The sequence below is a fragment of the Galleria mellonella genome, unplaced genomic scaffold, assembly GCF_026898425.1.
Source record: "Galleria mellonella isolate WM207_F2 unplaced genomic scaffold, CSIRO_AGI_GalMel_v1 utg173, whole genome shotgun sequence".
Taxonomy (NCBI): domain Eukaryota; kingdom Metazoa; phylum Arthropoda; class Insecta; order Lepidoptera; family Pyralidae; genus Galleria; species Galleria mellonella.
In genome coordinates this window covers 1,859,106-1,882,162 of record NW_026442016.1, presented here as the reverse complement: position 1 = coordinate 1,882,162, position 23,057 = coordinate 1,859,106, and the positions used below count along the sequence as shown (strand labels likewise).

Genomic DNA, 23,057 nt, shown 5'->3' with positions numbered 1-23,057 from the left:
CTACCAAACGGCTTCCTCAGTCAAATGATTTTTGTAAGAAAGATGTTCAGAAATCGCTTATATTTTTTGTATCTATTTTATGCAATATCTTCGCCTATTCGGAAACGATTTTGATAATTCTTTTTCAATTCAATCCCGTAAGCCCTATTGAATACAAAATGGGGAAAGGAATAACGGGAGTAAATTCCCGTGTTGGTCCTATAAATTGTCTCACAACTGACAAAGCTGTTTTTTATGGTGTAGCAAAATCTGAACATTCGAAATTAGTCAATGAGAGAATGTCATATCATTTTTATAATTACATAATATTTAATTAGACGATACAGAGTAGCCTAACGTGAGAGCTCAGTTACATTTGCATTTTACGTATCCTCAGGATAAAAACAATTTAATTTCTTCTTTAATAAATTAAAAAAAAATTTAAAGTACATACTATGGGACATGCCTATCTAAAATTTTTGATGACCTCATATTCTATCTATCCATGTAAATCAATTTCTTCCATAAATAAATGTAAACTTACATACATTCGTATTATTTGCCATACGTAGGTATGTAATTTATGAAGATAATGATTAAAAGTTAATTCACTTTGTTGAAGGACTCTACTGCAATATCCGGGTAGAACCATACAAAGTTAAAAGGGTCCCACACTCCCCCGGGATTATTTCCTACTGGGAAATGGATAATGTCAAGACGATTTACTTCCAATTGATTGCTTTTTTGGCATGATTGGGCAACAAAGAAAACATGTTTGAGATTTTAAATATTGTAATTTAGGATGTAGATTCGGTATGGCTCCCCCAACCAATGATAGATTACAAAATCCTATTTCATCCTATCCTATAACAGTATGTATAAAAATAATAATTTATACATACTGTTATACCAGTTATGTTTTAAAATATACATCTTCCATAAAATTTTAACTAGAACATGTCTGAACATAAAAAATATTTAAGTCAAATTAATATAAGTGGTCTTAATAAGACCGATTAATGCCAAAACAATAATTTTTAGAAATCTTGTCTGATTTTTTTTTTTATTGGATGAAATGGAGTGGTAACCCGTGCCTGCGCTAATGGGATACGCTGGCGGGGCACCAGTAAAGGGTGATCAATGAGGATGAAAACAGGCCAGTTAGCCCATCATGATGAATTCATCAGGAATTAATCATGATAGTTTCCAGAGGGAACCGCGAGGAGGTCGACCTGGTTGGATATATTGCTAGCAATAGGGTTCTCAGTCTCGATTACTCACAATCCCTTTTCCCCCCAATCTTGTCTGATTGTCTGAATGTTTGTTCCGATATCACACAAAAAGTACTCACATACCAAATTGGATAAGGTTTTAATAATTGTACTCCTCAATGTCTAACTTAAAATTTGGTGTATGTCTTATTTTGATACCCCATTTAGAAGATATTACTTCATTGGTTTTCTTATTTCTGAAATCAACGTCTACGAAGTAACGGGCAGCTAGCAGAAAAGCTAGTATTTAAATAAAATCCGTGAAATTAGTACAAGTGTGTGTACTTATAAATATGTAGTAATACTTTTCATATTTCGCAACACGTTGCGTTATAAAACGGCTCGGCTTCGATTTCAATCCACCCAACTAAAGAAACAAAAACAGGTGATTCTGGTTTACATGTCACACACCTGAGATGTTTCGTATTCATATATTAGGTATAAGGTATAAACCGCGGCTTTGACCATGTGGATTAAGATAAAAATTACCTACTATATAAAAAAAAATATAATATATATAGCGGTCATGGTAACTTTGGAACAGGGGGTACGAAAAATCTCCAAAAGGGATTTGGCTACCAACAAGAACGAAACATGCTTCTATTACCCTTGTCCTCATGCAAAATCTTCAAGTCACTCAGGGAGTATGGAGAGCTAGGCTCAGAGTTAGTTTACGTGATAAAATCCATAATGAGGATATCCGTAGAAACAAAATAAATAATAAGATAAACAAGTTGCAGTGGCAGTGGGCTGGTTACAAAGCTAAAGTTAAAAGCGAAAAGAACCGAGAACCGATGTGGAAGAAAGGTTCTTGAGTGTCAACCCCGTACGGGCACGTAATGTACTAGCTAGAGCGACGACCTCAAATGCATTGCAGGGAGTCAGTGGATGCAGTTTGCGGTATTGTTCCTTATGGCAATCTATGGAGGGGGGGGATTGTTAGTAATGGACTGGCCTGTTTTCATTCTCATCTATCACCCTTCACTGTTGCTCTGCTAGCGTATCCCGTTAGCGCAGGCGGGGTTACTATACCATTTTCACCCATCAAAAAAAAATCTATGGAGGAGGTCTATGTTCAGCAGTGGGCATTAACTGACAATTAACGGCTGATATGATGATGGTGATAGAATAATTATAATGTGGAAAGTTTATAAATCAATTGACTTAATGGATTAGAATGAAGTAGTACACAGATAAACCATATCACACGCACAGTTAAATCATATTCTATGAGTACATAAAGTGAAAGTATCTTAAATTTTTACGCTTAGTATATTTTATACACTAATGTATGTGGTCATAACCGCAGGGTACATTACACCTAATTTCTGATATGGGTTTACGTTCATTTTCTTGCTAATGGTGGTTGCCTACACTGGTTAACAGAACACCATATATTTATTTAATACTGTATTTGTTTTGCCGTTGTTAACCATTGCGTGACAAATAGTATGCGATTATATTCATAGATATCGAGCGTTATATAATTTAGTTACATAAAGTAACATCAGCTCTGGTTTTGATATATAACGTATTATGGATAAACGGATATCAATGTACCTATTTGAGATTTTCTTTTTTTTTCCACTGTAATTTCAAATCATTGTGGAGACCGGCAATACAACAAACTTTTTTTTTTTTTTTTAAAAAAAGATGTTTGCAACTTCTCTAGTATAATTTTTTTTATTGACTTTTAAATTAAACTAGCGACCCGCCCCGGCTTCGCACGGGTGCAGTGCCACACTACTATGTCCCTACATTTTAAATCTGTAATATCTTCAAAAATATTCATTTAAATTACATGCTATAAAGGGCCATATTCATCTATATTAAATGGACAATGTATTTAAGGTACTTAATTGGATAAAAAATAATGCTGTATTGCTTAAAATCACATCGTAAATAAGCCATTTTTTCCCGTAAAATGTAAAGGATAAAAAATGGCTATTGTGAGTTATTCTTAAGAGATACGAGAGAGACGGACAGACAGCGACAGCGACTTTGTTTTATACTATGTAGTGATGTGACGAGAGGGGAATAAAAGGAACTGCTAGTAGCGATGTTAAGCAGCCTTATTGTTATACCCTGTCAGGTCGACTTTCACGCAGTCCACCCTGCATAACATGGTTATTAATTCCTAATAAATCCATTACTATAGACAAACTGTTACGTAAACACTGATTATTTGAATAGAGTTGTTTTCTTTAATTCCGCTACCATTACTTGTGTACTACTGTTACTATTAGAAGTTCGCCAACCTTTTTTTTTATATAACTTAGAATAGCAAACAAGCTGACGGCCCACCTGATGGAAAGTGGTAACCGTCGCCTATAGACATGAGCAGTACCATGGACATAACAGAGTATACTGTTTCGCCCATGATACCCCTCATGCGTTGCCATTACTGAGGACTCGGGTATTATTCCTCTGTACCCAGTAAATTCACGCCATATCCCACCCTTTAAACCAAAACACAGCCATGCAAATACAACTGCTTCACGGTTGAAACACGAATAGGACAAAGGTACAGAAGCAATCGACTTCTATGTATATACAGCGGAATTAAACAAAATATTCTAATCAAATAACCATTGATATGGACTTCCGCAACATAACACCTAGTTCAGTAAAAAAATTTGTAACTTCATCTTTAACGACACCTCATATTAGTACCGCACTAGCGTAAATCAATAGCGAAGGTGGATTCCATTCTATTATAATCCATTAAATTAAATCATTTTTAATCAAATATATTTGTTTTCCAAGCACTTTTAAATCGTCATGAGAAGCTGAGAAGAACCCGCAAGAAACTCAACAGTTACTCTTTTATATCTCTGTTACCATTATATGTTAATCAATACATACATACTCAATACACATACATAATTTAAAAACTCGTGCATGAGCGACTAACGAAATGCACATCAAGTATCGTTTAGTATGTAATAGGGCATTGTTCAATAAGTGTTTTTTATAACAATTTTAAATTTATTAAAAGGTAGAAAGTATCCTTCGGTTACTTATTTATTTATTCATTTAACACCCATTGTCATAAAAGATCTATTATTTTTTTTTCTAAACAATACTACGGAACAGCAAGCTTGAATTTGTATCTATAATTGTATTTGTAACAGATACTCTTGCATATATACAAAATGCTTTGTATATGTATTGTGAAAATACGATAAGAATATTTAAATTCCTCTCTTAGTGATTGATGATTAACCATAGAATAAATCGCGCCTATTGCACGTTTTTCACGTGAAAAGCACAATTTACATCATCATAATTTTCGGTCAATCTGTCAGTATTAAAAATCAAAGAAGTATACTATGCCACATTAAAAAACTATAAATGATAAAAAAATAACTTATAAAGAAATTTTCGTAGATTGGTTTCCAAATCCCTTCATCAGAGCTCATACAGACAGCCGGTACTTTGACAAAGACATAGGAAACTACGCGTTGACTGCTACTCGACAGCTGTCCGACACCGGCGAGGATGGCGTTAGCAAAATACGTCTCGTCTTAAGCACCCTTATCATAAGCACTTACATTATACTTTCAACTGAATAGGAATTCTTACAAAAACTTTTTAAACCTATATAGGAGAGATAAAATTCTTACTAATGTTATAAACGTAATAGTATTTCATACCTATAGACGCCTTTACGTCTCAACCAACCGATATTAAATTTAATATATACGTTATATTTGGGATTGAGAAGGGCAAGTTATTTTATTTATATCAATTGAGTCTTATAAAAAAGTAGTCAATGTATATCTAATAAGCTATAACCTCATCTCTTTTACAGCTCCATTGTAACTGTTGAGTCAGTTTTAATTTGTTTGAAATAAATATTCTATATTTGAAACAAATTGGGGCTGACGCTTTTGCGATGATGGATGCATCATTTGACAATTTCAGTTGTAAACTGTAATTCCGCTTCGAGCTGAAACTGTCAAAGAGTACCCTCCTAATTACAAAGCTGTCAATTTCAATGTGTTCCAAACAAGAATTGTTAGCAAATGAGTTACATAATTAATTTCTTATTCCATGGGGATTCATGATGGAGTCACAACCAATACAAGTGACTAGAAAAAGTAGAGTAGAATCTAAATTTATAGACACATTATCATCAAATATATGTAATACATATATATAAAAAAAATTATAACTGTATAATGTCCGTACATAAGAAACATTTAAGAAAATTTGATATGAGGGCTCATAAACAGTCTGTATGCATGTTCGTTGCGGCATTACACAAAAATACTGCACTGTATTGGATGCAGTTTTCATAGTTGTGTACCTGCAGGTGTGACTTAAAATTTGATGAATATTTTTATCTTAATACATAAAATCTACACGTACAATGTTATAGGCAAACGTTACTATAATATAAAATCGAATTTCTGGTGCAATGTGTAAATAGTGGGCTCGGCTTTCCTGATCTTCATTCGGCGCTTCACTCTTTTCTGTAATGTAAAATAATATGAAATAAACTTACTTATTGTTCCAAATTGAAACTGTCTTTTCTGATTGAAACATCATTTCATATTCAAGATACTGTTCAACAGTGGATAAAATAAAATTTTAAGTTTACAGGAACATCTTTAATTATGCATCTGATCATTAAGTATGAAATATTCTAAAAGAAATGTTATCTAGCATATCCTAATTGTTATGTTAACATTTCAGGGAAGCAGACAGTATCACTGGGCAGGTCCCAACAGCATATTGTCAGAAGTAGGCACCTTACACTTGGAGTTCACCTACTTAAGTGAAATCACTGGCCGAGATGGTAAGTCATATTAATGAGAACTAGGGAATATATCTACAAAATGTTAATGACAACTCGGATTAAATCAAAGATGTTAGCAGTATACAATAAAAATAAAAATCTACTGGAAGTATATAGTGTATTATCCTATTGATTGCTTCTTGCTGGTGTAATATTAGTTGTACAGCACATATTGAACATACATTGAACAGTTGAATTACTACGTGAGTTTATCCGAAATTTCGGGGGACGAATAAAACATAATCTTGATGTTAAAATGATGACTGAAATGCTGTCAAATATAATTTCTATCATTCTTATTCTTTATAAAAGGTATCGCGACTAACAGAATATTACTTTTTGTATACTGACTCGGTCATGGTTAATCCCTGATTGCATTGTTTATTTGAATTCTGTATATATATATATATATATATATCACAAGTAAAAAGAGAAAATAATGTTCCGTTATTTATAATTCTATTCGCTGGAAAACTTTAGGCATGCCAATCCCATTGTACCTTAATATATTTTAGGACATCGTGGGCTTTATTGTAATAGACAAAAGGTATTCCCAATAAAATTAAGAACGAAACTTGAACACTTAAATATGAATCCTGAAAACAAATACCGAGGTAGCTGTAAATAATTGAATACTATTCCCAATCTTAATCCAGCCAATTGCTAATTTTCTGTATTACAACCCAAATTATTTTATTTCTGTTATCAATGTAATTATTTTCAACTTAAATTATAACAATTTAAGTAATTGTATTTTGAAATTATGGATACATAATATTCAATACCAAAATGTAAGAGTAAATAGAGTGAGTGCATTGGGATACTGGCCGGTTGAAATCTGAAGCCCAATTAAAAAGTCCATCCGGCGGTTCACGGCATGGCGTGTTAGTATTGAGTCAATTTTAGATGTGGTCAATAAACCTTCATTTTGTTCATGTTAACTGTAACGTTAAATCTACATTACAATATTTAAAAGATGAGCGTTTTTTTTTTTTCTTTAATAAGTATATTATTATTTTCTTTTTAATTACAATTTATAACAGTACGATGAAGAATTCTTTGAGATTATGTGAATAAATAAAAACTTATCATATGAAAGGAGTTGTTTTTTAAAACCAGCTTCTATTACAAACAAACTATACTCTTATGCATGCTATTAAAATAAAATGAGAGACTATTTTAAAATAAAACGAATGCTAGTATGACACAGTTGATTTATGAAACTCACAGTTTACTAGCAGTTATTGTAATAATAATATCTATTACCATTGTCGTAGAATATAATATACGAGTGCTTTACCTATATAGATATATTGAATGATAGGTAGCGAGGTTATTATTGTCACCAGCCAGTAGACATATTGATTAGTTGTCGCTTTGTAAACGTAAATTAATGTTTTTTTTTACAGTGTACAAGCAGAAAGTGGATAGAATCCGCGATGTCCTCTACAATATAGAGAAACCGAACGACTTGTATCCAAACTTCATAAATCCACGGACCGGACAGTGGGGACAGAGTAAGTGTTGTCCTATTTATTTAATTTAATGTATTGGAAACCTGTACAAATAAATGCAGTAGTGTAGGATTACCTCACGCGATCGTTTGGTTTTCAAAGTTATTTTTACTGTAATAAATTAGACGACGGCCCATCTGCCTCATAACGCGAATAGAGCTGTACCAATTTATGCAAATTCGTCCGGTTCGTATTCTAAATTGGTTCGGTCGATAATCGAACCCGGGACTTAGTAAGATGGTTGACCACTGGCGCTGCGGAGGTTGTCATGGAAACGCTAATTAAAGCAAGTTCCAGTATAATCCGCTTCTAGTTGTACTGACGGCGAACTGTTTGACAACGAAATCCTGATTGTGGTTTTATTTTTCATTGTATAAACTTATTATCTAAGTAACCAAGTACAGCACATAACCGAATTAAGTATACAGGCATTAAGCGACAGTTATATGGGTACGGGTAATAGTATACGTGTACAGGTAACTGGGTTTAATTGTATTTATACAATGTAATAAACGTTTCTTCCCATTCACGCACCACAACAACCCTTTAAATGTCTGACCCCATAGAATGCACCATTACTTCAATACTATCCTCAAATTACACTAGCGGAAAAACTAAGAGATCAAAGAAAAATCTAAATTTTTAGCGATTTTTTTTTGAAAGATCCTAAATTTAGAAAATTCAAGTTTTGCTTCTTTTTACTCCAATACGGACCATTTTTATCAAAGATACAGCCATTTGAAAAATCGCCATAAATATAGGTATTTTTTATCCCTTTTTTATCATTTTATTTTATTATATTTATTATATTTAGTGCAGTATAGAATTTTATTTATTTAATTATTATCATATCAGTCTTTAAGTATCCACTGCTGAACATAAGCCTCCCCCTTAAGGGGTTTTGCCAGTAGTCGTTACGCTTGGCAGGCGGATTGGCAACCGTATTTAGGCTTTGGAGATGTCTTAAGAGAGTCGCTGCTGTCCATCCCTCGACCTCTCTTAGTCTCCTTTTACGACACCTACCGGAAATAACAAAGCTACCCAACTACCAAAAAATAAAATATATTTTCTCGCAGGACACGTGTCACTGGGTGCATTAGGCGACTCTTTCTACGAGTACCTACTGAAGGCGTGGCTGCTGTCGAACCGCGAGGACGAGCAAGCCCGTCTCATGTTCGACACAGCGATGCAGGCGGCCCTCGACAAGATGCTCCGGGTGTCCCCATCGGGACTCTCGTACCTTGCCGAGCTCAGATACGGCAGAGTGTATGAGGAAAAGATGGACCATCTCTCGTGTTTCGCTGGTGAGTTTATTACTTTTTTTTTTATACAATTTAGAATGACAAACAAAGTACTCATCTAATGAAATATTATAAAAGTCGCCAATAGACATGAACATAACTATTTACCAGAGGGAGACTGTACAAAAGTCGTTTGCTTGGGTACCTTTGTCCAATTCGTGTTTCTACCGTGAAGCAGTCGTGTCTGCATAATTGTGTTAGGGTTTGAAGATTGGGATATGGCAGTGAATTTACAGGCAACAGAGGAATAACACTTGAGTCTTCAGGAATGGCAACACCTCGGGGGCATCATGCTCAAAACAATATATTGATACTCTGTGACGTCCATAATACGTTTCATGTGTCGCTATTCCTGAGGATTATGAACTATGTTTAATTTAAACAGGTATTAGGTATATACTGTTACAGCTAAAGAAAATGGGTTCTTTAGGGATTAGCAGCGTCTATATAAGGAGTATTTGTTACATTAAAAAAACAGTGAAAGAATTCTCAATATTTAAGAGACCTCTTGCTGTAAAACGTTAATCATAGAACAAATATCGCATAAATTAATGAATAAAATTTTTTGGTACCTATGTATTTTATATTTTACTTTTGAAGTCACTTTACTACCTGCCATAAAATTCCAACATTTTAATACTAGTTTTACATAAGACTTTTTAATCAAATTTACCATGACTACTAATAAATTGAATTATTATTGAAATATTTGAAAAATAAATACAGTTATTTTTGTTTAAACTTTGGTAGGAGATACAGAGAGACACTATCAATCTTACGTTATAAATCCACCTTAATTATTATTGGATTGAAAAATTTTATCACGTTCTAAATCTCAGTTATCCAAAGTGGAGTGTAGACGCACTTACGGAAAATGTAATGAAAAAAAGTAAAGAAGGTACCATGTTCAGGATTTACCTGTATTCTTTGTATGTATATGCAATATGTCATCTAAATGGCTTAATGAATTTTAACAAATGGCGACTTAAACGACTTAATGATTTTTAATAAATTGCGAGCATTACATAAAAACGCATACACCGTGCAAGCGCTGTAGGCCACAAGCCGAGAATGTATAAAATAAATATGACAGATATATGCTATTAAATATCTTCTGCAGAAATTTTACTTAAGAATTTAAAGTCTTGTTTTTTATTACTTTCTTGTGTTCATTTACGAACATTAGTTTTATTTGATTTTTTTTTCTTGTCAGTTTTTAACAGATGTTTTAATATTTTACTGTTTCGATAGACAGCATTAACTGTACTGTACATATCTTGCAAAAAGTCACTTTTGTTTTCATACCTATTGTCTGTGTGTGTGTCTACAACCAAACAATGAAAAACGGTTGAACCATTTTCATTGTCTTCTTCTTACTGTTTCTATATAACACGGTTACACACTTTTTATCTCTTGTATATTTACTTGCACTCATTCAACAACTATTTATTTAAAAAATGTAGAAAACATATTAAATATTTCAAATAAAACAAATTATAATTTAAGATTTTGAATAACAAAAACAAACCGACTTCAATTGTGACAAAACCAGTTATTTTTATATAATAACTAAACTACTAAACCGACTTTAATAAAATTTCTATGTGACCAATCTGTAATATCCTTTCAGATAAAAAAAATACCACATCGGTTTACAACTGACGAAGTTATAAGATAACAAACATTAAAAATACAATACAAAATAAATACAATTGATTACGTCTTTTTTGAAGTTGATTGAAAATAATAATATGGTCTAATTTTTACTAGTATTATAATTTTGTGACAATGAATTAGTTTTTTACTCATTAGCCCCTTAAGGTCTAAAATAATCATTATGAAATTGCTATACACATAAAGGCCATTGGTTGCTTTTATTCCCATAAAAGAAAATAAATAATCCTACTAGTACTGTAAATAGAAAAGTTTGTACAAATGTTTGGATGTTATTCAATCACGCTTAAACGACTGAATGGATTTGAAAGAAATTTGATTGCTTTGATGGGTTATATAGGAACTGAACACGTAGGATAGTTTTATATTGATGTACGCGAGCAAAGTCGGGACAGACAGCTAGTAATGAAGATAAATAGATAAAAATAAGTTCACTAGCTGACCCTAAAGACGTCATTCTGTCAAAATTTGATTGATGTGTTTGACGTCAATATTTATAATATTTGAGTTGGCGGCTAACATGATTTATATGAGAAAAAGAAAAATGGATCATTTTTATTTATACATTGGCTTTTCCCCTTTACTTTGTAAGCGTGGACTTGGACATGAACTAAGAAGTTGGAGAATGAAATAGACCACTGATGAGATGGCGTGTAAAGATCAAACATGCACCAGATTTGAAGAATCCAATTTGGTCCTGTTGTTATTACGTGATGCCGGGACAAACATAGGGACAAGCAGACGGATAGATAGAAATTTTCTAAAAAATATTATTATAGCATCTATTGGTGTTATTGAGACTTCTCATATTTGTCACCATCTCAGCTATTATATGTTCATTGCTGAACACATAGGTCTCTCTCATAGACTGCCATAAGGAACGGTTCTGAGTCACCTGCATTCACTGACTTCATGCAATGCATTTGAGATCGTCACTCCATATAGTGTGGGGGAGGGGGGTCATCCTACAAGTTATTTTTTTTTTCTTAAATATTTGTTTATTAATAAAAGACACACCAACAATATGCTCACTACAATTAAGCAGACAATGTACAATGATATAAGCAAGTAAAAAGTGAAAAACTACTATTAAAAATGCTTAAATCTAAGTTTACTTGAACAAAAACATCTCACTCCTCACTATCAAGCTTTAGGCTATATGAACATATCAATTAAAGGTGGATACAGCTCTCACAGATAAGCGTCAATGTATACTAAGTAACAATTATATTAGAGAAGACCCAATTACCAATCCATATTATTAATAAGCCTAGTAAACTGCACTAAAGAATTACCAAAGATGTCGATATCATGGTCAACGTTTACAGCTTTATTATAGGATAATAAAATTCTGTTGAGGGGAGAATTGAATCCTAAGTTAGTGCGACAAGCGTATGTTGAAAATGTGTTAACCACGTAATATAATTACAGTTTTAATATTTTAGTAAGATTAATTTATTATTGTTTAATTTGCAGGCGGCATGTTCGCACTGGCGTCCACTACGCTAGAGAACTCATTATCGGAACGGTACATGGACGTGGCACGCAAACTCACGCACACCTGCCACGAGAGCTACGCGCGCTCCGAGACGCGGCTCGGGCCCGAGGCGTTCAGGTGAGCTTCGCCTGCCATATATCTCATGACCGATAGATTTATGGTGCAATGTCGAGTGTCTGATATAGCAAAAAATTAAACTGATATACTAAAAAAAAAAAGATTTACATGCATACCTACTCGTATATGTAATTACAAAAAGAGAAAGCGAGGTCCCATTAAAAAGCACTAAAGGCCTGCGTAAACGATGGATGATTTGCATGTTAGCAAAATTTCACTTTGTATCATGGGCGAAACAGTGTACTCTGTTATGTCCATGGTACTGCTTCATGTCTATAGGCGACGGTTACCACTTTCCATCCGGTGGGCCGCTTGTTTACCATTCTAAGTTGTATTAAAAAAAGTATAGTATTTATTTATTTTTTTGTGTAATCCGTGCTTTGCACAACACAACCATCAGTCTCGAGTGTGCATTGTCTGACAATGTTTATTAAATAGGTTGAAATCAGGAGTGTTTCTTTTTATTATATGGATGATAATGAAATAGCAATGTATTGACCATGTGATCCATATATATATCTATAGGCATAGAATATGCCACCCGTTACTTTCCCGTGGGTGTCGTAAGAGTCGGCTAAAGGAAGGCGAGCAATGGATAACAGCGTCCCTCTTAAAACATCTCTAAAACTTAACTGCCATAGTTAATCCGCCTGCCAAACGTGGTAACTATTGGCAAAATATCCCAAGAAAAGGCTTATGCAGTGGTCAGTTAAAGTCTGATATGATGATGATGATGAAGGGAAAGGCAAACTTACCTGATCTATCTGTATTCTCTGGCGAAGCACCAGTGAGAGATTATAGGTGAGAGTGGTAACAGATCAGTTAGCCCATAGTGACGAAATAACAAGATTTAACTACGATGGTTTCCAGGGGGAACCGCGTGGAGATCGACCTGATAGGACACATTGCTAGCAAGGGGGCATTCAGAACCCATTACTAACAATCCCTTTCCCCCCTAGTTAAAAGTGTTTGGAACTGGCATTTAAGTACATTCATGCCACCATAATCATAGACGTCGAGTTATGTATGAAACAAGAAAGTATATGAGCATAGAGGCCTTTGCCGCTTTTTTTCTATTGAAAATAAACAAAATTAAATGTTTTTCATCGAATACAGGTAACAATAAAAAAGCTCGCCTTTGTACATTTGATTACTTCATGTCATATTTTAATGTATAATTAGTGTGTACAATAAAGTATTAAATAAAATAAATAAAAAGTATCCAGTGATAAAACACCTCGTAAATTACAAACATTGCAGATTCACGGGCGCTGTCGAGGCTCGAGCACAGAAGAGTAATGAGAAGGTGTACCTCTTGAGGCCGGAGACCTTCGAGAGCTACTTCATCATGTGGCGGCTCACTAAGGAGCAGAAGTACCGCGACTGGGGCTGGGAGGCAGTGCAGGTTAGGATTTATCGCCTTATTCCTAAAATTTATATTTTTACATCTCATTATAAATTTACTACATTAATACATACATACATGCATATCTGTCACGCCTGTCTCCCATTAGGGTAGGCAGAAACAATGGAACGCCAAATGCTTCGATTCAAACAAATTTCGCTTCTTCCACATTCATCAATCTTTTCATACACGCTCGCCGGTTACGGGTACTTTTAATTTGGCCCTTCTTCAGCACGTCGCCTATTTAGTCGATATACGTCCGTCTAGGGCGGCCCCTACCGACATCTCCATTCATTCTTCATTAATTTACTACATTAATATGTTTATAAAAGAATCATAATCCCGCTATAACGTTATTAATAAAAGTACAGTTAGTGAAATTAAATTTTCAACCTACTTCAAAAAAAAGGTTCTTAATTCGGTTGTATAACTATGTTTGTTACTCCGTCAGTTGTAAACCTATTTGAAAAAGTCTTTTTTTCTTATTTGAAATAATATACTTACGGATTGGTCCCATAGAAATTTAAAAATATCAGTAGTTTAGTTTTGAAATCAAAATAACTGATATTTGTCACAGTTGAAATTGGTTTATTCTATTTTTTTTTCTGGAACACAATTTATTTTGTACTCTTTCACCAGCATTCGAATTAATGTATACAAATTTGATTGGATGGTATATTTATTATATAATGGTCACAGATGCTGTAAAATCTGTTTATTTGCCTCAATAAATAAAAAAAAATTTGACCTGAAGACAAAGCCTGGGTAAAGGTGTAAGACCGAGGCCTCTGTCTGCTCCCCCTTTAGGAACGTGGATGACTAGTAAACATAATGAACGTTTTTGTGATAGGCGCTGGAGAAACACTGCCGCGTGGAGGGCGGCTACACGGGTATTGTCAACGTTTACCACCAGAACCCTCAGGGCGACGATGTGCAGCAGAGCTTCTTCCTTGCAGAAACGCTCAAGGTGATTATTTAATTCAATTTCAGTACATTTTGTTATACAACAAATAGTACAATCAAGCATATATTTTAATTTTAAATTTACGCGTTTCTTTTTCACAAAATGGCGGTAATCAGGTAATCGAAATTCGTACAACGCGATTTTAGAGATGTTTTCTCCCATGAACGCTCGGGTTATAGAATGCTCCCTGCCGAGGTTTTCCCAAGTGACTAAAGCATGGGGTTCTTCAAAAAGGGAGGTTAAGAGTTTTCTTCAGGGTCGGCAACACGCGCGTAATACCCCTGGTAATGCAGGCGTTCATAGGCTACGGTAACCACTTACCATCAAGTGGGCCGTATGCTTGATTGCTGCCACCTCAGTGATAAAAAAAATCCCATTAACACTTGTAATATCAAAGACATCCACATGTAACATGTAGATTGTGACAAATCACAGAACATGTTTTTATAAAAGCTAGAAAAATTTACCTACTAGTACAATTTCATTCACTGATAAATGATAAATTTACACAATTTACAATCTTTTTTGTAATAATTTCTTTATTTATCAAAACATATATTTTACAATTTTCAACCGACTTTAGAACATTCTAAATTCGGTTGTATTTTTGTTATGTTCGTTCCCTTATAACTCTGTTAGTACTGAACGAATTTGGAAAATTCTTTTTTATCTCAAAGAATTTACTTACAGATTGATCCTATAAAATTTTTATTAAAATTGCTTCAGTAATTTAGTTTTGAAATTTAAATAACTGGTTTTACCTCTATTAAATTGGGTTTTTTTTTTTTACACAATCTTTAATTATTAAACTATAATTTTTATTATATATATTTTTTTAATGGATGATAATAGAATGGTTACACTGCCTGCGCTATCAGTATACACTGCAGTGAGAGATGATTGGTGAGGATAAAAAGGCAGGTCAGTTAGTCCATCGTGACGAATTCAACGATAAATTAGTCACGATGGTTTTCAGGGGGAACCGCTTGGAGGTACCTGATAAGGTATATTAATAGCTATGGAGACTAACCTTCCCATTACTAAAAGTCCCTTCCCCCTTTTATCATATATTTGTATGTATATAAATGAATAATATGAATAATAATTGCAAATTTTTAATAAATAATTAATATGTCATACAAGTTTATATTGACAATACTGTATGATATATATAAAGCAATGATTCATTCCTTGTTCCAGTATTTATACCTCCTATTCGCTGACGACTCGATATTACCCCTCGACGAGTGGGTGCTCAACACAGAGGCGCATCCTCTTCCAATCAAGAACAAGAACCCACTGTACAGAGCGGCCGACAAGTCCATCGACCTGGGGAACGAAGACAACCGGGTGTAAACACTAGCTAATTGTTTTATTGAGTTTACCGCGTATTTATTAATACAGTCGCCTATGAGGTAGTAAGTGGTTGGAGAGGATACATCCAGGCGAAAGTACTCAATTGTAACTCGTTATGTCATGGCTATAATTCTAATCATTTATATGAAACGACTGATCATTGTTATTCTACCGATGTTTCCAATTTTAAAATAACGTGCCATAATTGTATTCAGCTGAAACTGCATAATAAAAATTGATTAAAAAAATATTGGCACCTAAGACAGAGTAGCAAAATATTGCATAACTGAGAAATGGTGAGGAATGGTGAATGCTAACCAGAGGGAGACTTTGTACAAAAGTCGAATGCTTGGGTACCTCTGTCCCATTCGTGTTTCAACCGTGAAGCAGTTGTGTTTGCATGGCTGTGTTTCGGTTTGAAGGGTGGGATATGGCGTGAATTTACTGGGTACAGAGGAATAACACCTGAGTCCTCAGGAATGGCAACGCATGGGGGGTATCATGGGCGAAATAGTATACTCTGTTATGTCCATGGTACTGCTCATGTCTATAGGCGACGGTTACCACTTTCCATCAGGTGGGCCGTCAGCTTGTTTGCCATTCTAAGTTGTATAAAAAAAAAATTATTAAAACTAATGTAATCTAAATTAAATATGAATATCGAATATAAAAATTACTCACGCTGTATTCTCTTATAAAGTATCAAATATGTAAAACTATTTTTTATGCTATCTGCCCCAGTAGACAAGGTACAAACGAACAAGGTCAAGATCAGGCTTCGATCAGCGCCTGTATGAGAAAGAACTAGACAGCGCATGTCGTAGACTTGTTAGCGATAACGATTCTATCAATAGATCCGTTTGTATTTTGTTTAGAGGAATAAGTGTGACAGGTAAAAGCATATAGACACGGACGGGATAGAATGTGTGTTTTCTGATGTCCATAATGATGATATCATTCGTTAACTGTCCAATGCTGAACATAGACCTTCTTCTTGGTGGATTTTGCCAGTAACTGCTTGCTTTGCAGTCGGGTTGACAACCGCAGTTAGTCTTTGGTGATGTTTTAAGAGGGACGCTGCTGCCCATCCCTCGCCCTCCCTTAATCGACTTTTACGGCATCCACGGGAAAGGAAGGGGTGGCCTATTCTATGCCGGGACCACGCGGCTATTCCGGGACCATACGGCTACTATACTCATATACAATAGGTGGTTAAAATTGCATTCTACACGCATGTTGTACAAATACTCTGCTTACATAAAAGCTTTTCTCTGCAAACAAAATGTCCATCGTTTGCGCAGGGCCATCAGAATTGGAATCCTACAATTCATGATCAATACAGTCTTTATTAATCTACTATCAAAAGGATAACAATGATCTTTTCTCGCATTTTACAATGTGATGTTTTTTTAATAACACAATGACATAACATTTATTGAAACAAAATATATGATGATTAATATAAGTGTCGTAATTTATTTGTTGTAAATTAGTTGTATAGTTTTCTTATGTGAGATGTAGTTAAATAAAACTATGATTCGTCACAGTATATTGTTGAGATGAAAAACGACAATTCTTCTAGATAATGATTGTATATTTATTTGCATTCAAATTATTTGTGAAGGAATTACAATTAGAAATTCAATGATAGTATTGGTCAGATGTTAAGATCAATGAATAATGTACGCGCACGCATCCAATTTAAGATTATGTACGTACAGAGGCTGATTTAGACAGAGATAGATATAATGCATAGACTGAAATCATCAGGATTTGTTTATGCTGATTCTTTTGTTTATTCTATTATTTATTATATTAATTTTAAACGAAAATACTGTCTGTTGGCGTTAATATATGTATATTTTGTTATCACAAATTTTATTTATTTATTTTTTTATTAAAAAACTATGATAATTGATTTCCGTGAAGAATAATTTTGAACATATTCCTTTTGTTATACATCATTAACATATACATCACGGGATTTCTGAGTGTAATACCTTTTGTGCTTTGCATGTACCGGCTGTTAATTTGCCCGGCAACTAAGTGTGTATTCTCATATGAACATAGACAACAGGTAAATGAATCTATCGATAAAAGTTTAAATAAACGTTTTTGTTAGCGTATACCCTCTCTGTCTTATGCATGCGGTAGCGATAACGTATCCATCGATATATTTGTTTATCACTTGTCTAAAAGGACCCGTACATGTAAAAGCATTTCGCATTACGCCCAATATTTTATTTCATAGGCGTATTTTATGTACAGTATGTTTCAATATAACTTCATGAAAAGGGTTTGTTGAAATTATCATAAAAAACACTAAAAGATATTAGTAATAAATCAAAGTAATTAAATGAATGATGACTCATGACTAAGGATCACGAATTGATTCCGAAACTAGTAGAACTTTCTCAATCTAATTACACGTAAGTTAAACCGGTAGATATTATATTAAAATTAAATCAATGATCGATTTTATATTCGGACTACTATTGGATATTATTGGAGACCTTCTTATGATCGGATCGAGTAGTCATTTGTTTACATTTCCATTAAGTTATGTTAAAACAAACTGTGTAACCACTTACTATTAAATAGAATGTTGGCAACAACCAGATTGCATCCCAATTGGACGAGCGTCAAATTGTGTTGAGGGCAATGCCGTTACTAAATATTTCGTGCTATTTAATAAGTTGTTAAATACAGCCTTTGTTTTTCTCTCACGAACTGTTATTGTAAAATATTAAAGTGATTTTTCTGTTTAATTTTCTTATGTTCTTTCTATTTTAATCTATATATAGCGAGATACCATTTGAATATATTGACCTGAAAATGTAATTCATAATATAATTAATTATTGAACATTAATTAATTGCAATTATATTTATTTAATTTAAATTGTAATAAATTTTTCTTTTGTGAAATGAACGTTAATTAGCTTAGGTAATGTAAATTATTAGTTGGACCACAATAAGTTTGGTGATGGTTATTTCAACCATAATTTATCACCGTTCATTATACATTAATATAGAAAAGTGAGTTACTTGACCAGTAAATATAGTTCAACACGATTATCTGTATTATATTCATAGTTCAATTATGTCAACTTGGTTGCAACATTGACTGTACAAATCGATTGTAACCCATAGTTGAAACTGTAATGGATAAGAAATGAAAACTAACTTACGATACATAAAATAATGGAAATAGAATAATACCTTAAACATAACCTCGTCTGTAATTGGTTAAAATGTTTAACAAAAAATAACCTACGTTACAAGTAATATATAAATATAAATAACGTAGTCTGAAAAAAAAATTGAAACGTTTTTACATTAAAGTTTTTTATTTCTTTTTTTAATATTGTCTTATATTTTTAATATTTCTATATCTTCTTCTAATTTTATATATATTGAGAATAAACACTCTAATTCAAGCCCAAAGTTAATGTTTGCTCAAGTCAATTAATGAAGGTAAGAAAATCGACCATATTGATACGAGAAAATAGAATTGCATTCATTTTTTACTTTCTGCTGGATATAGCATGATATTGATATTTGAAATATCCTTGACACATTTAAACTAAAAAAAAGACATTTATTGTTTTTGGTACATAAAAAGTGAAATAGGAACTGTATAATCGAATGAAAAATAAAACAATCAGCAGAAAGCAAAATATAAAACAGATATACGATTCCTGTAATAAATAAATGAAATATAACATATATTCAACCCTTAAATGTCAGAATTTTATCATTTTTGCAAAATTTATCTCGATGGAGAATGAGGATTAGCACGAATCAAAGTACTACTGCACGGACTGTGACTTTAATGATTAATTGTAAAAACCATAGATAATAGATGGCACTGTGTGACATATCACACAGCGCCACCTATCTGTATGTATAAAAATGTGATGTATTATAAACTTATGTTGCTGACTGTACCGTTTGAAATCTAAGAATACTCTTCCAATTAGAGGCCACAAGATACTTTTTAATTATCAGTTCCTATTTGCATTTCTATTTAATAAAATTCCATTAAATAAATCACAATATGGTGCAAGTTTATAAATTCACTAACTCCATCTTATCATGTTAAACATTAGAACCAAATCTGGATATCTATTAATACATACATATTCAGTAACACCGATACACACAAACGGAACATTATACTGCGAAAACATGCTCATATAATGTGCAATATTTAATACTAATTATTGAATATTCTCAAATAATACACATCCTAATGTACCGAAATTGGTACTCAAGATAGTAAAATTACCTTGACCTTCAAAATAAATTTGCTAAATTAATAATAAATTGGTACCAAACTAATTAATGGAATTATTTTAAGATATAAAAGTAATATACACGAGCAAAAAAAAAAGTCGTGCAACCAAAATGATTATAACCCCTTTGTATGACATTCACTGAATACAGTTGTCCATAAATAACGTAATGAAACTTTATAATTTTATTAATTCAATTGTACGTATTCAATTAATCATTTATTATTGTATAACAATGATAAAAACAAACGGTAGCTATTATCTTGTGATCGTTGTCGATAGAAGAATGGTGAACGACAGCTCAGTACTGACGACCAACGAAATTATTATAAACGTTCGTTAAAATACATACTCTTACGGTGTGGTAAAGATTTTGTAATATCGAAAATTTCCTTAAATTATCTTTTGTAATGTTAAACGTAGACATGTTTTTATGCTCATAAACTATTGTAATACTGAATAGGAAATATTTTTTATATGGGCTCTAATATTATACAGTGCTGTCGATTGGAAGATATCGTTCACACACTATCTCATTAATACTTCATTATAAAATTAATATCTCTTTCCTTGACTAATTAATATGTAATAAACGAACCAGTCGTTTATTATAAATATAGATTAAATCTATTGTAAATTATTAACTTAATTTTTTTGTTAACTCTTAATATGGTTATATATATATATTTATAACGAATACATTACCGTCTTTATTGAATTAATTTCTAACAGATCTCGTATTTAAATAATAAAACGCAAATGTTTTAAAAGTGTATAATAATAATTTTATTTCTAGAATACATATCTTTTTTGTATGAACTAGTGGATATGTGTAAAACATGTAGTATTTAGTATTACGACTATAATTATAGGCACACAAGCATTTCATCGGCCTATTACATTAACAAACAGTAGGTTCCGAATTTGAATTTTGATATAGTTTTTATATTATTATAGCGATATTGTATAAAAATTAACGTGTGGACCCTTAAATTGAAACCATGAAACACCTATCATTTTTCTCGCCAGAAATATTAGCAGTTTTATTTGCAATAATATATAATTTAATGTAATGTTACAATTTTTTTTTTTTTATTTATTTTTCTGCACCTGTTAATAAAGCATTACAGATAATTTGTAATATGATTTGGTGATAACGGAAATAGGCGCAATTAGTAAAATAAATAATTATTAGGGTGAATGAATTTGATATTCAACGGTCCCTCATATTTAGACGTAGAGAAATATTTGTAAATTATGTATATATATGTAATAGGAAGGTCTGACCGAATAGCGCTTTATTATTTAACATAAGTAGAAATGTATTGCGTAATAGTGTCATTTCATACATTTCGGCTGCTGGTGCTGGATAACCGAATATTTACGGTTTTTCCGTATTTACGTGTAATTTATTCTACATTTTAATACTATTTGACAGACATTCGACGCCAGCTAATCGGCAGACGAAATGTATGAAAGGACATTTAAACATAAAAAGTTAATTTACCTCTTTAAACAGATTTTTTTTTTTTTTTTTTTTTATAAATCGTCTCTGTTATCCAATACTGTATAGATATAATCATACAGGGTATTAAATTTGCATTTAATACACTGTATTAGGCATGGGTAATATGGATATCTATCCGATATCTATATATTGGGTTACTCTGAAAATGTCCAGAGAAACACAACATCAATAGATGGGAAAAATGGTCATCACCCGTTTCGATATCGCTCCTATCGATCGGACATCTATTTTCGAATATATTAAAAATCTGTTATCCAAAATTATTTTTTGAATAACAGACTTTTAACGAACTCGTTATTGGATATAGATATTGTAACTAAAATATATATAGATATTTCTATATATTACCCACCCCTACACTGTATGAATGTATCTGCTGTCATTTTTGGTGATGTACTGGTTTAGTTGACTTTACTAAATTGTTCATTTTCAATAAAACTTAGGTATTTTGTTTTAACTTGATTGATCCATATTACTAGCTAATTCTACACACTGTACGTTACTCGTGTTCACAGCTGACACCGAATTCTCGGTCGGACCCTGCCTAATAGTCATAGACAGTAAATATATTAGATAGGTATAGGGTTTCAGTGTGTAGCTATATTGTTATTTTTAAATTAATAAAGAGATGTAAGCGAGAGTGCGTCTGTTGAATGTATTTGTTTTTATAAACTATTATCATGTATCGAATACTGCCACTTAGTGTTTATAATACATTAATATTGTTTGGCTTTTATATAAAATGTATTTTATATATATCTAACGTGCTATGAAAATTACTATATTCCTGAATTAAAAAAATATAATCCGATAATTATGTATTTGTATGAATTTGATGCGAGCTATTGTTTCTTATAAAATTAATACCTACTATTAAAAATCTACTATAATCTTTTTCACGTTACATAAGGATGACATCGAGCAGTTGCATTTTATATTATTTGTTTATTGAAATTGTATTCACCTATCTTCGGTACCTACCTATTGATCGGTCATTTATACCACGACGTTTATTTATATAAAACATTATATAAAGATATAATTGTGTACCCTTATAATAGATAATATTGTTAAAACAATTTTAACAACCATCCCACTTTCATAATCTGCATTTTATTATTTCAGATGGATAATCTAAAATCCAATAATCAATAATAATAAAAATACACTATATCCGCCTCTTTTTATACTAAAACCTATCCTCAAATATTTCACTTCGTACCAATAATCATTACTAATACTAATATCAAAATTATTGACATCCTATATGTTTCATCAGTCAATATTTACTATTTAAATATAATTTTTTACCATAGATATTTGCATTATTATCTTTTTCCTATTCCCTT

General features: G+C 32.5%; 1 protein-coding gene across 1 annotated transcript in view; it reads left to right on the top strand.

Moving 5' to 3' along the window:
• The window catches only part of LOC113515529 (mannosyl-oligosaccharide alpha-1,2-mannosidase IA), a 94,060-nt gene extending 74,669 nt beyond the window's left edge, over positions 1 to 19,391 (top strand). Inside the window, exons 4-10 of the mRNA XM_026899776.3 lie at positions 5,952 to 6,054; positions 7,464 to 7,571; positions 8,645 to 8,872; positions 12,020 to 12,158; positions 13,419 to 13,563; positions 14,414 to 14,530; positions 15,728 to 19,391. Coding sequence (XP_026755577.2) covers positions 5,952 to 6,054; positions 7,464 to 7,571; positions 8,645 to 8,872; positions 12,020 to 12,158; positions 13,419 to 13,563; positions 14,414 to 14,530; positions 15,728 to 15,883 — 996 coding nt within the window. The 3' untranslated portion in view covers positions 15,884 to 19,391. The remainder of the gene's footprint in view (positions 1 to 5,951; positions 6,055 to 7,463; positions 7,572 to 8,644; positions 8,873 to 12,019; positions 12,159 to 13,418; positions 13,564 to 14,413; positions 14,531 to 15,727) is intronic.
• The last annotated feature ends 3,666 nt before the right edge of the window (positions 19,392 to 23,057 follow it).